This window comes from Ammospiza nelsoni, chromosome 5, assembly GCF_027579445.1.
Source record: "Ammospiza nelsoni isolate bAmmNel1 chromosome 5, bAmmNel1.pri, whole genome shotgun sequence".
NCBI classification, from domain to species: Eukaryota; Metazoa; Chordata; class Aves; order Passeriformes; family Passerellidae; genus Ammospiza; species Ammospiza nelsoni.
The window spans coordinates 41,132,026-41,152,879 of record NC_080637.1 but is presented as its reverse complement, the minus strand read 5'-3'; the positions used below and the strand labels follow the sequence as shown (position 1 = coordinate 41,152,879).

Genomic DNA, 20,854 nt, shown 5'->3' with positions numbered 1-20,854 from the left:
AGCAAGCAGTCTAACTCCACCCCAGGTCCCCGAAGACCTAATCCCAACACAGGAGGGAGTTCCAGGCCCATTTTCCACAGACAGATCTGTTTCAGACAGACACACACAAGCATTCGGGGAGGGTGAGGGGAGAAAGGGAGGGAGAGAGGGAGGGAGGGAGGGAGGGAGGGGAGGGAGGGAGGACAAATAAAAAGGACATTTCCCCTCTGCAACCTATTCTCATTTCTCCAGGGATCCTGGAAAGAGTAATCCCTCGCCTCCCTCCCTCTCCTCCCAGCTCCCTGAGAGGCTTAGAGTGAGGTAATTTCAGGGGCACATACCCATAAGTAAAGGATCTTCTTTAATCGCTTTGACTGATACGTCGGTAGCTGCAGTCCTGTTCTGTGAAGCTGTAAAATTAAGAACCGGTGTTCCTTCTTTATTAAACAGCTCAGAAGTTTTGTCCTAGAGTCAAACAGAGAAAGAAATGTTGTAGGCAGTTGTTTGTGTAGAGGAAATGTAAACTAGCGAAACTTAAAACTAGAACTCTCTCACAACAGAAAACTGGCCTAAAAGAGAATTTGTCTGCTATGAAACAGATCTGTCTGTCTCTATGTGTGTGTTTGGGGTTGGAGGTGTGTATGCGTCTGTGAAAAGTGGTTAAAACCGACCTTTATTTTAAATCTCCTGAAATGTTATCATTAAAAAACAATACTGTTTCTAAATGAAAGTATTTATTCAAGTCTTAGGTAATAAAAAGAAAACGAAATGAGCCATATATGCATGCATTCCTATGGATATTGGGAAAGCGGGTGGTTTCCACCCAATGTGTGAGCTTTGAAGTGTTGAATTCCTTGGTCTTTTCGCACATTGATAAGATTTAAAACACAGGCGAGAGAGATAGCGGACTATTTCGAAGAGGCACGAATTACGGAAAAGATCTTCCGTGCCTCCTCGGGAAAGGAGCATTCTGTGAAGTAAAGCGAACCCGAGATTGCAATCACTCCAGAGGAGGATTTCAGCATCGTGGGCCCGCGCTTGTCTTTTCTACGGAGGCTGTTTCAGAACCCAGTTCGGCGGGCCCTTCCCCCGCTGGGGCGGGGAGGGAGAAGCAGCGAGGCTTTAATGGGCGGCTGAAGCGCCGGGGCAGCACTGGCCGGCCGGGGCTGCGGAGCAGCTTAGAGACCTTTCCTGTGAACCCAGCCAAAGGTGAAGGGAAGGCCAATTCGGGTCCAGCATATTTCCCGGCAGGCACCTTCTCCTCCTTCTTCAGCTGGTCTCTAACCTGGTATTTTCCCGGAGAAAGGGGTAGGGGGATGTTTTTTTTCAGCCACCACTGTCGAGCAGCTGCGGGCACCATCCGGCACACGCACAATCTGCCCTTCCCTGTCATCCGTCAGGACCGGCTGCTACCCCCACGCCTCCGTCCCAGCTCCCAGCGTTACCTGCCGCCGCCACCGGGCTGGGGCTGCGGGGCGCGGAGCCCTGTCGCGACAGAGCGCAGCGGTGGTGCTCGGGGACTTGGGATGGGACCGGAGTTTTTGTGGCGTGGGGATGTCGCTTTGGCGGGGAGGGAGAAGGGGATGCGGTTTCCGTGAGACCCGGGAGAAGAGGGATTGGAGGGCGGGAGGACGAGCGGCCAGGTGCGGGGCCGGCTCGCTGCCTGCCCCGGGACAGAGGCTGCAGCCCGCCCCAGGGCCGCTCCGAGGGCTGCTCTCGTCCCCGGATTTCTCATGAAAAACGACACGTTTCCTCCTTGCACCTTCTGGAGCAACGCCTGCTCCGGACCCTCCGGATCCTCTCCCTGCCCCTGCAGCTCAGTGCGCTGGCACTTCGGCAGCGTGTTCATCTCTGTGCCTAAAAAGGACTAAATGCCTTGGGGAAGGGGAAAAAAAAAAGGGGGGGAGCAGGGAGGGAAGAGAGACAGAGAGAGGGAGAGGGAAAAAAATGGAGCTCTGGATGTCTTTTAAATGAAAGACACATGCAAAGTTTTTGCAGACTGCAATGGACTTTTATGCCAATAAATGTCCCTCTTTAAAGACAACTATTAAACTCCAGGAAAGCCGAGGACAAGGAGCATCTCCTACGAACGCAAACCCCCCGGAGCTGCCCGCAGCAGCAGGGCTCTCTCTAGGCTGGAGGGAGCGCGGCTGCCTCCGCGGGGATGCGTGGGTCCGGCTGGCGGCGCGGAGCCCCCGCTCCCACCGAGCTGCTCCGCACCCCGGCAGCCCTTCCACCCCTTCCACCCCTTCCACCCCTTCCACCCCTTCCACCCCTTCCACCCCTTCCACCCCTTCCACCCCTTCCCTCCCGGCAGGATCGGGCCCCCCCGGCGGCGGCGGCTGACCCCCGGGGCCGTGGAAGCGCTGTCCTCGCCTGGGGACCGAGATGGGGACGGACTGCGGCGTCCTCTGTGCTCTTCACCCCCGCTCCTCTGAGAAAACACCACCCGCCTGCAGCATCTTCTCCGCAGCGGGGACTCCTCTCCCTCATCGCCCCGTCTTTGCGAAGCTCTCCCCGCCGAGATTAGCTCCGACATTTATATATGAGAATATATATATTTGTAATATCTGAGTGTTAAATATAGAGCGCGATACCGCTCTAACCGGGTCTTAAAACCCGTCCTTCTTCAACAGGAAACAATAAATAAATAAAAATCAGAGTGATTCCACATCACTGTTAGCTTCAGGGACCAAATTCGACTCTCATTTACCTCTGTGCAACCCAGCGGACTTCAAAGGGAAGGAGAGATGTAACCTAGGGGAGAATTGGCGCCACGTATGGCATTCGTTCTCCTTAAAAGCTTGAAAACAGAAAGCTGACTTCAGCGGGCTAAAACCATTTGAGAGGGGTTGGACAGATCCCGGGGGAGAAGGCGGCAAAGGGAAAACAAATTCTGTGCTGAGGTGAGACAGCTTTGAAAAGCATCTTTCTTCAGGGACCTACTCCCTCCGCCAGGCAGCCCCGTTATTAAGAGCTGCATGCAGATGTGCCGCTGTGTTTCCAGAGATGGAGTATCTCCCAAACCTTCTGTGAGAGGGTGTTATGTGTGATGGAGAGACGTTTCGTGGCCAGAGGCGGTGTGAAGGAGCTCGGCCCTGCAGCTCCTCGGGGGCAGCCTGTCCCCGGGACGAGCCGGGCGCGCACCCGGCGGGACCCTGCGGTGCCGCTGCGCTCTCCCGGGGGATGCAGGCTGCCTCAGCCCCGCCGTCCTGGAATCCCTTCCCTTCCTGACGGCACAAGTTACAGACCAAGCGCAGGAACGAGGATCCCGCATACATTTCCAACGTCTCGCTGCCGAACAGCCAAAGAATTTGGGAAAAGAAATGCGTGGCTGCGGTTCGGACCTCCGTTTCTGGGTCGGCAGCCGCTGCTGCTCGCGATGGCAGCTTCCAGCCGAAACAGCAGAGCTACTGCGTGCTGAAGGCATCTCCTCACACCCCTGCGTTTGTTTAAATAAAGTGAGAACGGCAGCAACACGGGCGGTGATCTCCCTTTCAAATCTCCAGGAATCCCCATCCCCTCCCGTCCCCCCCTCCCCATTTCTAACATCGGTTTTAAACTATGGATGGTAGCACAGAAAGAAGATTTTTATTTTTTAATTTTTTTACACCAACACTTCTCTTCCCTCCAGAAGAGTTAAAGCACGAAATTTATGTAAGGATTGAACGGGAAGAAATTCGCTCTACCTGGGACTCGGCTAAACGAATTTCGGGGGTATTATTCAATTCCTTCCACATACGCACACTGCAGCTGTCAGGGAAAATGGACAGTGAAGCTGTGGAAGATACGGGCTGGGTGTTCCCGCGGGAGGGCTGGCCCCGCAGTGAGGGGCGGCTGAGGGATGGTTATAGGGGAAGAAGGGAAGTGTTTATGTTTTCCTGAATGGGATCAAGCACCCCAATAGACGCCGGGGGGGATGGGGAGTGGAGGGCGGGAGGGTGTGTGAAACACGAAGAGAACTGTCTGTCTTGAAAAACAGGTGCTCAATGGTTCAGCATTTCCACAAGCCTTCTGTTTTCTTTGCTGAGGCTTTACCTAGGAGCTCATTTCATGTTTAGACACGGAGATTTTGTTGTATGAGATGGGCGTAGGCTCCAGAGATACCCTCTGAGAAATTAGCCTCTCGGTCTCTGCCACTTCGTCCTGCCACTGGTGTGCACAAGCAAAAAAAAAAAAGGTGTAAAAAGACACTCTGTGATCCGCTCCATATCTCTCTCCCTGTGGAATGCAGCGAATTGCCAGTTACAATCCAAAACCTAGCTTGGCTGAGTAATAATTTTCCAGACATCCTGTTTCTGAGACGAATCATGTGAAATATTCTTATTGCCAGCAAGAAGAAGTGCATTGCTTCTCAAAAAACACTGAAAGAAGTTGAGTTTGGAGGACTGATGGATTTCTTAATGTTGGTGGTTTTTTTGTTTGTTTGTTTGTTTTGTATTTTTTGTTGGGCTTTTGGGGTTTTTTTTGTTCGTGGGGTTTTTTTCCTTTGGGGGGGGTGTATGTGAAGCATCGCTATTTTTATTTTAATCCCTGAAAATGAAGATTGTGTTTTGGATTTCGCAGCCAGGCTGCAAAAGGTCCCGATCCAAGTCCTCTTTAACGAACTTTCTTCCTAACAAGGAGGTTTTGTTCACCTGAGCAAACACAAATCGGTTCTGGTGTACGTCGATAGCTTTAAGATTTTCCGTTCGGAGAGGAAATGTTTAATTGACACTGTTTGGAGTGACTTTACCAGAAACCTGGGATCTCTAGGATCAGAGATCAGTGAAAGTGTAGGAGCAAATCGACTGCACCTCTACTCGGTAACTAAATTCTGCCAGGGCAGCACACGGGTCCATTGAGCCCCGCTCACCTGGCACAGGGAACGTGGTGCCACCTCTCACTAGGCTGGGCCCGACCCTGGAGCCTTTCCCGCTTTCCCAGCCAGGCTCGAGGCTCAGGCGTTTCCAGGCGCAGTCCAGAGAGCAGCCCGAACGTAAGGACAGCAAGCATGTCACGGTTCCTGCAGCTTGGCTCGGACAGCAGGGACATACCCCGCTCAGCTGCTAGGGACATACCCCGTGTGACACCTGCACAGACAAAATAAAGATTCTTTGCGCCTCACAGGCATATTCAGGCGACAGGCAAGAAATTTGGTGAATGGGAAAGTTACCCCGTTAGGGAAGCAGGATTGCTGATTGCTGTCAGGACTGGACAAATTTCGACAATTTTCTTCTTGCAACACGTAGTGATGCTTCTTAAACTTTATTTTTTTTTTTTTTTGTAACGCAAAATGGAATGAGATAATATTTAGTGTGTTGATTTAATCTTAGCTCTATAGGAAATCTCAGCAGAGATGCTCTATAAAAGCATTAATCTCTTATCTTGATCTAGTTCAAATTATAATGAATCCTACTTACATATGTGTTATAAAAACAAACCCTACACGAATTTAATCTACGCTTCATCGGACTGCTATTGTAGCTCTTTATCAAGTTTAGAAAGGATTTGAAAGTTGGGTCGTGGGACTCAAAGCCCCGTGTGCAGTTTGGCACCACCCGAAAGAAGAGATTTGCTCCTAAAGATGCTTCTCAGGTACCATACACGTATTTATTCCCCTCGGCTCTCCCCCGCCGCCGCACTTGGACCACGAGAGGGATGTGGCTGGGGATGTTAGGTGAGGCAAGCACAGAGCTGCTCTGTCCCAGCCCGGGGCTGTCCCCCGCCCTTACCGGGGGACAAAGCTGCTGGCAGCTCCGGCCGAGCCGCGCTCCAGCAGCCCGAGCGGCTCTTCAGAAGCCAAATCCTGGCCCCTTCCCCCTCTGCCAAGCTTTCCAACAAGTTATAGACATATTCCCAAGGCAAAAGACAAACCCCGTTCTTCACATCACGGAAACAGGCGCCTTAGAAGAAAAATCTAGACGTGAAAAAGCACGTAATTGCGTTTTTAGGGGTGAACATTTGCTTCTCCTCCCACCCTTACCCCTGGAATTTATTCCCAAGGAGCGGGCCGTCCCCCAAAGGAGCTGAGAGCGAGTTTGTAGTGAGCAATTCTAAATCACCCCTTTCGCTCTCCCGTCGCGAACCCACGCCGGGCTGTAGGGCACTGAGCATTAGCGCACCTATGCAAGGAGCAGACAAAAAGGAAAGCAGGTCCTTTGCAAGTTACCCAGCCTTCCCTGACGGCAGCTTGGTACTGCGACAATTCCGAAAATATAAGGGCTACATTACCGGAGCGACCCGAGGCTCTGAATGCATCGAGAGGCCTGGAGAATGTGTGGGGGGCTGCCTCGTCATCTCAGATGAATTGATTTCTTCTAAGCCATGAAATATGGGTCGACATTGTGGTTTCTAAGCACGAAGGTAAAGGAAGGTGTGAGACAGAAGGGGCAGGGTCTAAGAAATAGATCCCTGTTCAAGTTGGAGGTACTAACAAATGGATGCATTGAGCTGCTTTGACAAGGACTGCCGGTTTTCAAGGCTACCTCGTTTGAAAGAACCCTTGCTTATTTTTTGCATTTTTTTTTCCTCCAATGCGATGTGTGCTAGATGCGATTAAAAATGTATAATTCAGCGATGCTGAAAGCCACAGAGAAATTTTATTCCGGTCTTTCAGCACCGCCTCTGTACACTCTCAGCCTTATTTTGTCATTTGCTGAGAGCTGCCTATATCTTTTGAAACGCTAGCCTGCACTAAGGAGCATCTATCCCCGAGCCTTTAGACTCTCTGCCCTTCTTACCAGAACCGGCTAGATGGATACAAAAAAGAGCTTAGTGGTTAACCGATATGCTGCTAATATTTCATCCACGGGCCTCCTTCTCCTCCTCCCCCCCCCTCTTCCCCCCCACCTTTAAAACTTCAACTCTTGCAAAAACATCATATTTTAAGCTTTCCACACAAATATTGATATTGGCCAATAAAGCCAGCCCCCAGCCTTTGGTTAGAGACAGTCTTCTGTTTGTTTCTACCCTGGGCAATCCAAATTAATCCACTGTATTACAAATTGCCTCCAAATATTTCACTTTTCCTGACAAAACCCATACCCAGCATACGTCAGTCACCATGAGAGACATTTTTCCTAGTCCGTTTGCGTGCTGCCTCTTTTTAGACTGTATCAGACAGCGATGGGCAGCGAGATGACATGACCCAGCAGGAAATCCTCTTATTTCTGTTTGCATTTGTGCTGTGGCAAGGCACAAAATGTTTATTGTCATCAAGAAATCAGGTAGAGCAAAACTGCGTAAGCTTGAATCTTTGCCTCGCCTCCTGTTGGCAGGGCAAGAGGCGCCCACCAGGTGAGAGCAGGTCCCCCCCACTTGGACCATTTGCCACCACAGCCCGCGCATCTCTCCTGAGCAGGGACAAATCCTTCCACATGGCCCTGCCCGAGGCTCTGAGCTTAACGCAGCACACGGCCAGACTGCACATTACATGAAAGGCAACAGCTTCCCGAGTCATTACCTGAAATTAAATACGAATGTAAACGGCACAAACGTGAAGGGGCTGTGTAAAATGCAGCTCTTTGCTATTGTTTTTGCTTTGTTCGTTTGCTGCTTTAAAAAAAATTTATTTTCGGCCCAATGTGGCATATAAATCCATGGGTCTGGAGCGGCGGTGGGAGGCGAAGCGCAGGCTGGCGGAGCGGGAGCCGGCCCCGCGCCGGTGTCCCGGCCCAGCCCCGCGGTGTCGCTCCGGAGCGGGGCGCGCAGCCGCGCCTCCCGCAGAACCCGCAAATCGGAACCAAAACTGCCAGGCAAGAGAAAAGCTGCCAGAAACCGCCGCTCCTAGAGACTGCGAGGCCGATATTTTATCTCCTAGCCATGCTTTCCTAATCCCGCAACAATCCTTCTTTTCTCGTGTACAGGATATCATCGTTTAAAGAAAAACTGCTGGAGAAGTGTATTCGGTCGCACGAACAGCAAGGTATTAAACAAATGAGCCAAGCCTACGGCTGACCTGTGTTCTTGCCATGAACAACCTCTCGAACCTTCCCCACCCGGAAATGGTGACAAAACCCACACTATTTGGACGGGACAGCTCTCATCTCCTGATCGGAATGTAGAAGGAATATAAAGCCCATTTTATTTGTGTACTTTCCATTTTTTTTTTTTTCAGATCATGGCTCACAAGCCTAGAAAATGGTGCCGATTTGAAGCAGAGGCATTTATCCTGTGTTAGAATTCAACTAGTTATAGCACTCTCTCCTAAAAAAGCTGTCTTCCATCTCAGGATATATATGGAACTCTTTGGCTGTGGCACAACTATTTGGTGGTGCTTATTTGCATTCAGGATTGAAGTAGTGCCTCGTAAAAAAAAATAAATTGTTAATCTCCGGTTTCTTTGTATAAGTGTAATTTAACAAATGAGTAAGTTAGGAATAAAGAGAACCCGACTGTTAGCTATGTTCTTACAAACATGGTTTTTATCACTTATCTTTGTGAATCGGCATTTGTTGTTACCCACATAAAATGCTCTTACCAGCTTTATTGCTAAAGAGCTATCAATTGCATCTCAGCCAGAAGTAATTTTATATCTTCCTAGGTATTTGGCTTATTTAACGAAAAAAAAAGTGCTATATAAGTAGCAATCAATAAACTATGAAATGAAGAAAAGGTTACTAACTCTAAACAAATGTATTTAACATTGGAATGAAGACCAGGGGAGGAACAAATGCTAGTCTTTGGCAGCTAGTTAGGTACTAAGCTGTTATGTCTGCATCTGTCACCAAAATAAAGGAGAAAGTGACCATAAAGGACAATTCACTTGTCTAAATGACCCGTAAATAACAGTGTAGCTCATAGTGTCATTAATTTCAGCCTCCAGTCCTTGTAAGGCTGGTCAGCCTGGCGAAGTTAGTCAATATTTCCAGTAAAAATCTCTTCAGAAATCCAGTCTCTGTTCATTTGACGTCATGGAACCTCATGAACATCTCTCCAAAGGGTATTTTATTGCAAACAAACCTTCAGCACAACTTGGCACCAGAAAGTGCCTTCAGGATGTAGCCAAGGACATGTGGTCAGCATTCTCTTGTCCAGCATCTGCCTCGAAAACCAGGAGAGCAGTTGTCCACATGCCCGCAAGACCCAATCCTGCTTTACTTGCAGGCCACACCTGCCTCCTCCCCTACACTTGGCATATTTTTCTGACTTTGTGTGAGAAGAGAGGTGTCCCGTTCCTATTTAACCACACCTGCATCCGTGACCAGCTGACATCCCAATCTCATATCTATAAAGATATAGATATATGAAAGTATATGCAAAAGTAGGTATGAAAGTGTATATGAACCTATAGATATATATTTCTCACACAGGCTCTAAAACCTGCAGCGACTGACACAGATTAATATTCAAACACAACTATTTCACAACTGCTATAAAAATTAGTTAATTTTTCACTTATGACGGTAGAAAAAATAAACAGAACATTAAAACCCCCAGCTGCTGGGAATTGGTTTGTTTGGCTGTTTTGTTTTTTTTCTCCAGCTAATACAGCTAAGTACAAACTGCTTGGAACTCAGATGTAACATCAGGCAACTCAATATTTTATAATACAATCAAGAGTTCTATTCCTGCTTTTTTGGGGCCATGTGGTAATAGCTACTTTTCACATGTGTTTTTCTGACAAAAGAAAAGCACATTAAGATTGCACAGTAACCCACGATATTAGTCTGGCTTCCATGAACGCTAATAGAAGGAATTTCAGTCTGTATCAAGGAAAGACTGTCCCTTCATAAACATATATTGCTGTTATCATGAGAATCCGAAATGAAAATCAAAGAAATATTAATCCAGTATATTCCTCATAGTGCTTTTAACGATTGTAATGGAAGAGCAAGACACAGTTTTGAAGCCATGTGTCCGAGGCCACATTTGGATGCCACCTGTGGCAAGGTTTTTAAAAACGTAAACACTGTGTACAGTGGACACACCTTTGATGAATGCATGTGCGCGAATAATAGTATTATTAATAATTAAAGATAACGATTTACTTAGTCAAAATGTAACACTAACTCACCCTGCACCAAAACCATGTCAGTGCTATACGTTGGCTATTTGTACATCTGTTAAAACACGAAATGCCTTAATTGCCTTTGAGCAATTATCTTTTGGGTCAGCACGGGTACTGTGTTTGAAGTAGATAAATCTGCCCTTTATTCAGCGAGAAACATTTCCTCACAGACTATTGTCATTCAGGTGTGGTGATCTGACATTAGCACCTCGTTAAGACGCAGGCTATGCTTTTTGGGGAGCTTTTTTTCCTTTCTTTTATTTTTTTTTTTTCCCCCTGTTGCTGCAGGTGTTTTTCTTGATGCCCCGGTTGAAACAAGAGGGTTTAAAGAACTCCTGAGCACATCTTCAGGGAATTTGCACAGGAAAAGACAGTTCAGGGATCTGCTCAGGAGAGCTCGCAGAAAGCTCTTCACTTTGCTTTGGCGAGTAACGCCCATCAAGGGTTCAACACAAAAATGCACCTTGTCGTTTCTTCTCTCTTTCAAATGAATGCTTTCCTGCATTCCCGAGTCTCAAGCTTCGTACATACAAGGGAGATCTTTTAAACGAGCTCATTCATACGAAGTCCCTCCTCCTTAAAGGAGAATCTTTAGGATCTTCAAGGATCTTAAGGGATCTTCAGGGAGCAGAAAAAAAGGGTCGCGGAGATGAGGCTAGCGAGCTTGGAAGAAGCCTGCAGCACTGCAAAGGCAGCAGCGCATCCAGGGATGCAGTTTCAGGATTCTGTAACGTAAATTTTGCTGGACTGTCACTGACTCACTGTCACTTCAACATCAGAACAGACTGACAGAGACACTTTTAAGAATTTGTTCTTGTCCTAAATGGGAATTACTGCATCAGGGGGTAGGTATGGGGGACATGAAGAAAAGTGGGGAAAGAAAGGAAAAAAACTCCGAAATGAAAAAGAAAGGACTAAAAGAAAATCCCCCAAAGACACAAAACCCCCCATAAAACTGCTTGCAGAGCAGGGTTTGAAAAATTCGCATCATAAATATCCACCACGTGTATAATCTCTGCTACCTCTGACCTTACACACTCCAAGATGTGATGGTGAACACCAAGGCATGGTGGTGTTGGTTGCTTCACCTTATCCCTGAATGCAATAAAGGTCTTTCTGCTAGCTTGAACAGAAGTTGTACCTTGCACGTTTTTCTGTATTTGGTCAAACATACTGTACTTTGAACACCTCAATCCTGAGAAAAATGTATTGGATACAGTAAGACCTCACCTTATTACACATTGTAAGGTCATGAAAAGGCTTGTCAGTGAATATCGTCACTCCAATTTATAATTTAGTAAACTGTATATTAAAAAGCTACCATTTATCTTTGCAAAATAAAAGGCCTTAAAAAATGTTGCCAAAACATTTTATTTAGGCTGGGAGGTATTTCTCATTCAGAAACACCATGAAAACAAAAAGATTTGGTATGATGATTTTTATACAGCAGACACTTTTTTGGATATAGATGTAGATACAGATATAGATGACAGAGATATAGAAAGAAGCATAAAATATGAAATATCCCTTATTTACAGCTTTGGTGATGTGCATATATTATGGATACTCTAGACAAATAGAGGGGACAATCTGTAAGAAGTGTTAAGCTATGAAGCTCTTGATTTTGTATTTTGATTTCCAGTTAATACCTGTAATGGTGGCTACATAGTCTGCCAGATGTAGGGGCGGACATTTTGAAATGACAAAGTTTTTCCTAAAAAAATTATAACCTTGATGTTAAAAGCAAAATCGCAAAAGCTCCAGTATTTGTTGGTGACATTTAAAAGTCATTATATTGCAGATCCTAAAATCAAGCTGAACACTACATACATTTGGAAAATTAAACAGGTGAGATAAACATCTACTGACATTTTATACCCTGTTGACAACCATAGGATTTCTATAGTCAGGTTAAGCAACCTGACCATAATTCCCCAGAAAGGCAAAGGAATCTTTTCTGAAATAGGGTGCACTGACTTTTCAAAAGCAAAGTGATAATAAAATCAGGACAGTGGTTCAAACAAGCAAAATTATTTGCTGGAGGTTTTCCATGAGATCAGCCATCTTTTTATCTGAAAATGAAGGCAAGTATTCACAAAAATGAAGAGAAATGCCTTTAATCCATAGTTAGAAAAGTATGTTAGCATAGAAAACACTTTACAAAATAACATCCCATGTTAATTTAAGTACATTTTAAAACCAGCCACAATGTAAGAATTTATGTTCTTTACTGACTGAAGTTTCAAGCCCCATTACTCTCTCTACCTCTTTCCCCATCTACAGGGGGTTGTGGCTTACAAAATCGGAAAAGGAAATACCAAAGTCAGCCTTTTAAAAGATCCAATTAACAACTTATACCCTCAGAGTGGAAAATATGAAAATAATGTTAGGCTTTGAAATCAAGGAACATTTTCTGTCCTGTATGCTGATGGACAAAACATTGACTAGAAGTAATGAGTTAGATACCCATGAACAGTAGAAACAGTATTTCTTTTTCTCTAGATTTCCTTGCACCACAAAACATTTACACATGGGTCTGAAGGAGCCTGTCTATGTGAAAAAATTAAGTTGGGTTAACAGTAACATATAGATCTGAATTTACATTATCCAAGTATAAAACGAGAACCATTTATTTTTAATCAGTCCTCTAGGAAACAGAAGTATTTGAAAGTATAAAACCACAACAGGTTGCTTTAACATATTATAACAATAACTTATGATGAAAGATCTAGATGAAGGACTACTCATCTTCCCAATAAAAGGAAAGTGCATGCTCATCATTTGTATACTGGTTCAGTAAAATTTTATGAACAGGCTTCTCTAAGAATGGCATTGCCACCTGTTATACCTCACATTTTGCAAGCATGCATTTTATTTTGTGAGAAAATGATAATCCAGTGTTTCAATATGTGACATATATCACATGAACATGAACCTTTATTACACTTGGACTTCTCATTCAGTTCTTATAAGCAAGCCTAAACTTAGTCACTGTACAACAAACCTTGTAGAGTTCATCAGTTCTGCATTCTATACCACATGAACATATAAGCAATTGAAAACACAAACTATGATAATTTACTGACAGGTATAAAATATTTTGACAATCCCACAAACCCCCAAACACCGTAACCATGTATAATAAAATAAGTCAAAAGTAGTTAATTGAAACTGGTTTATTGGTAATAAATGAAAATCCAACAACTGATATTCAAAGGCTTAAAAAGAAACAGATCTCCATATGCTGACTGTGTTTGATTAAATCAACTAGTTATTACCAATATTCAGCTAATATTTTTAAGCTTTTGCCTTTTTTTGCCTGCTCCCCATCCTCCACTTAGCTGCACTGGATGGTCTCGAAATGATATCCGTTCTGCATGAGATGGACCCAAACATGATTTTTCTGGAGTAGAAATATTCTTTTCTAAACAACAAAACAGACATGAAATTAAAAAACAACCAACCAAAACGCCCTAGATTTCACTGTACCACGTTCTTTTCAAGACAATAATATTTCTAGGTCTAATTGAAAAGCACACAATTTTTATAGTTATGTATCACTCACCATTTAAAAGTAACACAAGTAGTTTAATAAGCCAGTACTTTAAAAAAATTAACTGATCCAAAAAGACAGTAAAATTACTAATCAAAATGATAATATTTTTAGAAGTGTCATTATCTGTCCATTTTGAACTTAAACACTTACAGAGATACTCAATGCTTTTGACATAGAAACTCACCCTTCAAGTGTATGAAGAACTAGTTCAGAAGATATATCTAATTAACAAGTTTTTGTGGTTATGTTAGATCAAATAAAAAAAAAAGTTTTCTTTTGTTCAAAGCTCAGGAATACTTAAATGCTGGATGATGCCACAGAAAAATTTAGGAACACATAGGAATATGTGAAACAATCACTTTCATTGTCATTCATACAGATGCTTGAGTAATTTAGACAATAGTTTCTAAAAAACTCTTCAGACAATTATTTAAATAAAATAATCAGTAGGCATGATGAAAGGTATAATATTTATTTAAAATAATTGAACATTTTACACCTGATAATATCTTTCTTTGGCATGTGTAAGAAGGAAAACGTCTGTGGAAGACAACCCAAACTTCACAAGAGAATGATATAATGTTCAAAATACAGCAGTTCATGCCTGTGAGTGTGTATATATATATATATATATATATATACATATATATAACATGCTAGCTTATCAAATGCATATTTTATGAACAACTTTTGCGACTTACCAAAGGAAAATATTATTACCTACATAGTTTCAGTATTTTTGATATTTTAAATTTTAGGACTGCTCAATAGAAAAATTAAATTTCTCACAATACATAAGGACAAAAAAGTAGAACATCATTTTATGTACCAATCTATAAAACATAGCTATAAATTTCAAAGAGTAAAAGTTCCTTTGTTTTCTCATAGATGATTTCCTGTTGGCTTCTAGATCTAAATGTCAGAAGGTTTTCCCAGCCTACAGTTCCCGTTCTTATGAATTCTTAAATTATTGTAAATGTATCTTAATAAACAGTTCTCTCTTTTGGCAACCAAGAGCTTTCAAGTATTTTTAACATTATCTCCATTCATCTTCTTATGGCTCTGCAGATGTAGCCAATTATTTTTTTTCTTAAAATATATAATTTACTCTAGATGTATCTCCTAAAGATTTAAAATTCTGATATTTTGCCTTTACAACATTCCCAGTTTCCTTCCCTTTGGTTTATTTTATTTAACATCTCAAATAGTAGCAGAAGGGCTAGTACAGAAAGGCTTTTGTTAAAGAGCAAAGAAAATATTTAATCAAACAGTAACCCTTCCATTAATTGTTTTGCCTGGGAACCATAGCATATTCACTGAAGACTGAAACCCTCAAATTAGTAAATGAAGCGGTTAATTAATGAAACTTCAAAATAAATCTAACATGGTAATAATATTTTTTAAATTCATGTCTTTAATTTCAAGAAATATTTTATGAAATTGAAAACATTGTTAAACAACAAAAATAATTAAGACTGGAAGTTTTTGTTAAAATAAAACTGAAAAGGAAATTGCTATTGCACATTTAAAGTGGAAAACAAAACTGGGGCTAACTTATGCTTTGTCTGTGCACTCATCTTCAACATGGTATCCACAATATAGGTAGAGAGGACATACAATTTTTTTGGTATATTTTGACAAAAAATACATTTTATTACATTCTTTTTAAAAGAGAATAAAAACAGATGCTGGAGAGAGCCTATCAAAAATGAATTTGAAAACGAGTCTAGTAGTGATAGAGTCAATATAGGAAGAGAGTCAACCTAATCCCAATTGCCTGACTGGATTATTTCTGGACCAACAACCTCACTTGTTTATGAACATATGGGCACTGCTAAATCGTATTTTCATGATGGATTTCAGTAATCTGTACATGTAAGGTTTTTGCCTCTCCACTTGTAATTATATACAATGCTTTGAAGGAATATATCATCCTTACATGAGTATGAAATATTTATTATTGCTCCATTAAAAAATCCCAAAGTCCTGCTATATGCAGGTTTAATACATCAGAGGCTGTCTCAAAGTCTGATAGTCATGGGTCTCTTTTTTTTTAAATCTGCTCTTGTTAGACTTCCTAGCATCTGCTTTAAACTTTATTATACAGTTGTGACCTGTTGAAGCACAGACTAACACTGTATTCTTTCTTTCCTCCCTTTACACAGTTCTCAGCACTATTCATCCAAAGAAAATAAAGCCATTGTAGAGAAAGATCAACTAAGTTGGAATGAAATATCACTGTAATGTAAATCACTGTAAATCATTCCCTTTGTCTGTCCCATCTTTGAAATGATCATAATCATGTTTGCACTTCTGATAAATCACTTTTAATATCTACTAAATATCTACTACGAGATGAGTAATATTATCAATGCTGCTGTTCCAGTTATCAGTGGTGGAGTGATGAAAGACAGAGCTGGTATGGAGTGCAGTACCAAAAGACCATTCCCTGAAGAAGAGCTCTCAAGGACAGATAGATCACACCAGCATAACGCAGTTTGCTTACTCCTATTCAGAGCACAGCTATTTCTCAGATGTTACACTCGTGGTTATTGTAACTGCTAGTGGTTAAATATTATTTATGATTGAAAAATTGTGTCCTAAAGCAAAAGTATAATAAAGGCTTTAGTCAAATATGAGAAAGGGTTTTGCTGCAGTTCTTTCTCCTAGAGTTTAATGCAAGACCAAACAGAAACATTAATGAAAAATAAGAATAGAATCATAGATTCATGAAGGCTGGAAAGGACCTCTATGATCATGGAGCCCAACCATTAACCCAGCACTGCCAAGTCCACCACTAAACCATGTCTCTAAGCATCACATCCACATGTTTTTTGAACATTTTCAGGGATGGTGAATCCACCACTTCTCTGGTAAGCCTGTTCTAATGCTTGACCACCTCTTTGGTGAAAACATTTTTCCTAATATCTAATCCAATAATGATAATCCAATAATGAATAGAATATGTTGCAAATATGGGATTTACCTGATTGATCATACATATGCCCACAAATTACTACACTTACTTCATGGCTTTTGCTATTCCAGTGAAAATCTAGGTAGGAGTATTTCACAGGTGCTCAAGTAAGAGTAGCTTTGCACTTAAGTGTAAAATGTGCATCTAGATGGAATTTCGCAAGAAGTAAAAAAAAAAAAATTGCATATAAACTAAAAAATACCTCAGTAACTTTGTTGTCAATACCTGTGTTTACAAAAGATTTTCTGATTCTGATTTACAAACAGGCAATTTTTTTTTCTTCAGAAATATTCAATAAAGACACCTCCATTAGGAAATGGTTAGAATTTTGTCAAGATCAAGAGACTGAGAGAAGACAAAAAAGTCTGGTAAGGGATGACAGTGGCACTTTGAATTGACAGACTGAATCTAGAAATAGTCCTCAAAAACAGTCTTGTTAAAAAAAAGTCACAAACCAGAAAACAAACCTAACTTTCTGAAAACCCTCAAAAACATTTCAAAATGAATCCTTATTATATTTTTTCTCTTGTATTTATTGATTGGGAGTTTTATTGAAGGACCTTATATATTTCTCTTACAGCATTACTAATAATGTGAACAGCTTTACAGCATGCTTGGATTTGCAATGTCTCCATTTTCCCCCAAACTGCAATGTATCTTGCAAATGAATGGTTGTGCTTGTGAGTTAATTAAGAGAACTCTAGCATGTGAATGTATCACATTACTGCTATCATAATTTCCTAATTGGTAAAATAAAGGTGACATATTTACATAGTCATATTTTGCTATAAAAAGGTATATATTTCATTAATATGCATAAATACACACATTGATTTGTGTATTTATGATTTATTAATAACTGTAAGCATAATCACAATACTTTTAGTTCATGTTATGTTCTTTAAGTGTATTTGTAGTGGGCCTTGCCCAAAGGCAACAACAGAAAGATTCACAGCATCTCAAGATACTATATTTAGTATCTTTACTAAATAGAATTAGGTGTATATATTAAATATAAACTAACATGTTTACTACATGTAAATTAGAACAATTACATTTGGTTTACTATACACAGTACTATTATTATTATTATTATTATTATTATTATTATTATTATTATTATTACTACTACTTGTACTAGAATTAAATAGAACTTGACAAGTATATTAAGTATAATTTGTATAAGTATAATGGTTATTCTAATACCAACTGATGCGGGAACAAATCTTAGCCAAGAAAAACAATTTAATTTCTGCTACACTAAAGCAGGCTTTGGAAGACAGGCTATAACACTTATTTACTGTACATTCATTTACTTGTAACAACTTAATATATGAAGCTCCAGTAAAGTCTGAGAGACATTTAGATGCCTGCATATAGCAAAAACCTACTCTGAGTATGTGCTGAAAGCTTGTCTTGGGATAATGTCACATGCTTCTATTTCCAGGCAGTAACTTTTTGGTTGTTTAATCTGTTTTCTGCTATCAATTTGTTCTGGTCTTTTTTTTGTTAAAGCCTGGGTCTTTTAACAAATGTCAAGGTTTACATATCCACTGTTTTGATAAGTAATGCAATATGTAAAATGCTTTGAATGAAATTCTTGGTGTCCAAGAAGAAAAGCTTTGTTAAAAGGGTTATGATAGAAATTTTATGATGCATAGTAAACGTCATAGGACATTTATCGATCCGCCTAACATTGTATGTCTGGAGATATAATTTATTCCAAAGTCCTTACCATATTGTATTACTTAAAAGCAAATACAGCATAAGAAAGCATGGAGGAAAAAAACCTCAACATTTTAATGAAAGTGACCAGAACGAATCCATAGCAGCAAAGCATTTACATCAATTTAAGCTCTGGAAAGAAGGTAGGTTCAGCAGGTCTGTGAAAAAGGTAAATGATAAAATATCAGAAAGGTTTAACTTTATAATAGTGTTACTTATGGCTATCTTAAAGTTGGATTTTTTTTTTTTAGTTTTATTGCTTGCATAGTTATTGTGCTGCAATTTGACATTATATTTTCTAATTTTAAGATAAAATTGAAATAGCATTGAAAAATCTGGGGATCCATTTATATGAAATACCGCATGATATGTAAAGATATATCTCCTTTTTGTATGGAGATTTTAAAAAAGACCATACTCATGATTTTGTTTTTTTAAGTAAATGGTAAATTTTGTTTGAAAATCTTCATGACTTCATGCTGGTAGGACAAGAGACTGGTTCTAAAATTTTATAGAAACAATGAACTTAAATTTCTTTGCTTATCAAAGATTGATGCTCTTCTAACTAGATCATGCTGACAATTACATACTTGAATAATCTGAACTCCAAAATGTGACTCAGTCACATAGAGTTGAAAGAGATAACAATGCACAAGAATAAACATTTATTAATTACCACTCCACACAATAAAATAAACATAATAAACATAGTGCTTCAAATACATTCCCATAAAATACAACTCTTCTCTAATTACAAGAAAGACTTTCAGCACCGCTGTTTATTAAAGCTCAATATTTATTTTGTGTTTCAGCTCCTTATCTATTTCCCCACTTTTGACCATTTAGGATGAAACTGAGTGTCTGCCCAAAATTTTCCAAAAGGTTGGTCATTTCTAAGAGAATACATAATATATTAAGGCTGCCCTTTGCAGACATCTGAAATCTACCAAATAACAGTGCCTTCCTTTTAGGATATGTCCAAATTTGGATCAAGTATATATGAATTGAAGTTTTTCCATGATCAGAGAAGGAATTCTTGATATTTTGTTCTATTTTCACTAAAATACCAGTCAGTATGGAAACACGCTTTTCCATGATATTACATGGACCTAAGCAAGGCTGTTCTTAAACATAATGGTGCTAAGTCAGGGAACTTAAAAGCCTGCTCGTTTCATGCTGTCTGTGGCAGATGGAGAATAGCTACAGGAACCACGGAGAGGGTAAGAATCAAAACTCCTGCAGGAAGAAGACTGAGGGAAGAGGCAAAGGGCTGCAAAGAAAATCTGAGAGAGAAATGAGACTGATTCAGAATCAAGGTGAGAGAGCTAAAGCTAACTTGGTAAATAATGCCCTGGCACAGCTGGCACAAGAGACTAGAATGACCTGACAAAGAGACTGACACAGAGCAGGGAGAAAAACATGGTGAAGAAGAAAACTGTAAATTGGCAAAGGGAAAATGTAGGAATAAAGAAGATGGATTATGGGGCGTTAGATGGTTCCTAACTCTCATAATTAACATAATTAAAAGAAGTAAAAATACCGGTAATAATGAGGAAGAACACAAAGAATAACTACATTAAGAGACTGGATTTAAGATTTGCCTAAACAGTACACTAATCCAGACCATATTTGGAGGAAGTCTAAACTAGAAGAAGATGAATCTGAGGAATAATGTCAGGCATAGTTTGGATTCAAAACGAAACAGAGAGTGAGAGGGGAAAAAAGTAATCAGACTGGGATCTGTAGAAACAAACAGAAGACTTGATGGCATATGTGGGAAAGAAGAGTGGAGGGGAGAGAAAGCTTGGGCTGCAATAAATTGGAGGAGAGAAAGAAGAACCATTCATAGTAAAAGAAAGGATTATAGAGCACAGTTGTGGAAAAAACAGCAATGAAAAAGAGACAAATTAGAAGGAAAAAGCAAGGAAAGTAAGAGTGCCTTGGAAAAGAAGATCTTATAGATCTTTACCATCCAGTGCAACAATCTCTGAAGTAGCCAAACATAAACTACTGGGCCTTTCAGTGAACTGACTTGAGAATATTTTTGAATCTACTTAAAAACACCCCACAGCAAAGGAAACATAAAACTGTTATTATTTACTCAAATCATAGGACAGAAATACTTATTGTTGATCTAATGGTTCCATGGTTCTAAATGGATATCTAAGTGAACTATAAGCCAATATCTCGAACAGGATTTTTTTTTTTAAGCTAGTTTCTCTTAAAAAAAAATCCACACTGAAGGACCCCCAAACCCTAGTAGAAGAGTATGAGGCTGGTAAAATTAAGGACTTAAAATTTAGAATAGGCCTCTGTGTATCTGTTCTTGAATTATTTTCATAATTGGAAGCACAGATGATGAAATTACATGAGCTCTTGTATTATTTTTTCTCCCTAGCCTCTTAAATTCAATGAAAGCAAGTTCTACATGCCTTTAAAATCTGCATTTAGGTAATTTTTTAATATGCAACCTCAAAGTCAATTAAGCAGTGTCTTTTAAGATGTCATTGTGTAGGCTGTTCAAAAAGATTAGGTATATGTTGTTTGATAGTCAACCAATACAGAGAAAAATACATATGTATGAAAGAAATATGCACAAGAAACCCCTTGGTAAAACATGAGCAAA

General features: G+C 40.7%; 1 protein-coding gene across 1 annotated transcript in view; it reads right to left on the bottom strand.

Moving 5' to 3' along the window:
- Positions 1-13,089: 13,089 nt before the first annotated feature.
- LRRIQ1 (leucine rich repeats and IQ motif containing 1) overlaps positions 13,090-20,854 on the bottom strand; it is a 102,837-nt gene continuing 95,072 nt past the window's right edge. Inside the window, exon 27 of the mRNA XM_059472727.1 lies at positions 13,090-13,394. Within this exon, the coding sequence (XP_059328710.1) occupies positions 13,255-13,394 (140 nt within the window). The 3' untranslated portion in view covers positions 13,090-13,254. The remainder of the gene's footprint in view (positions 13,395-20,854) is intronic.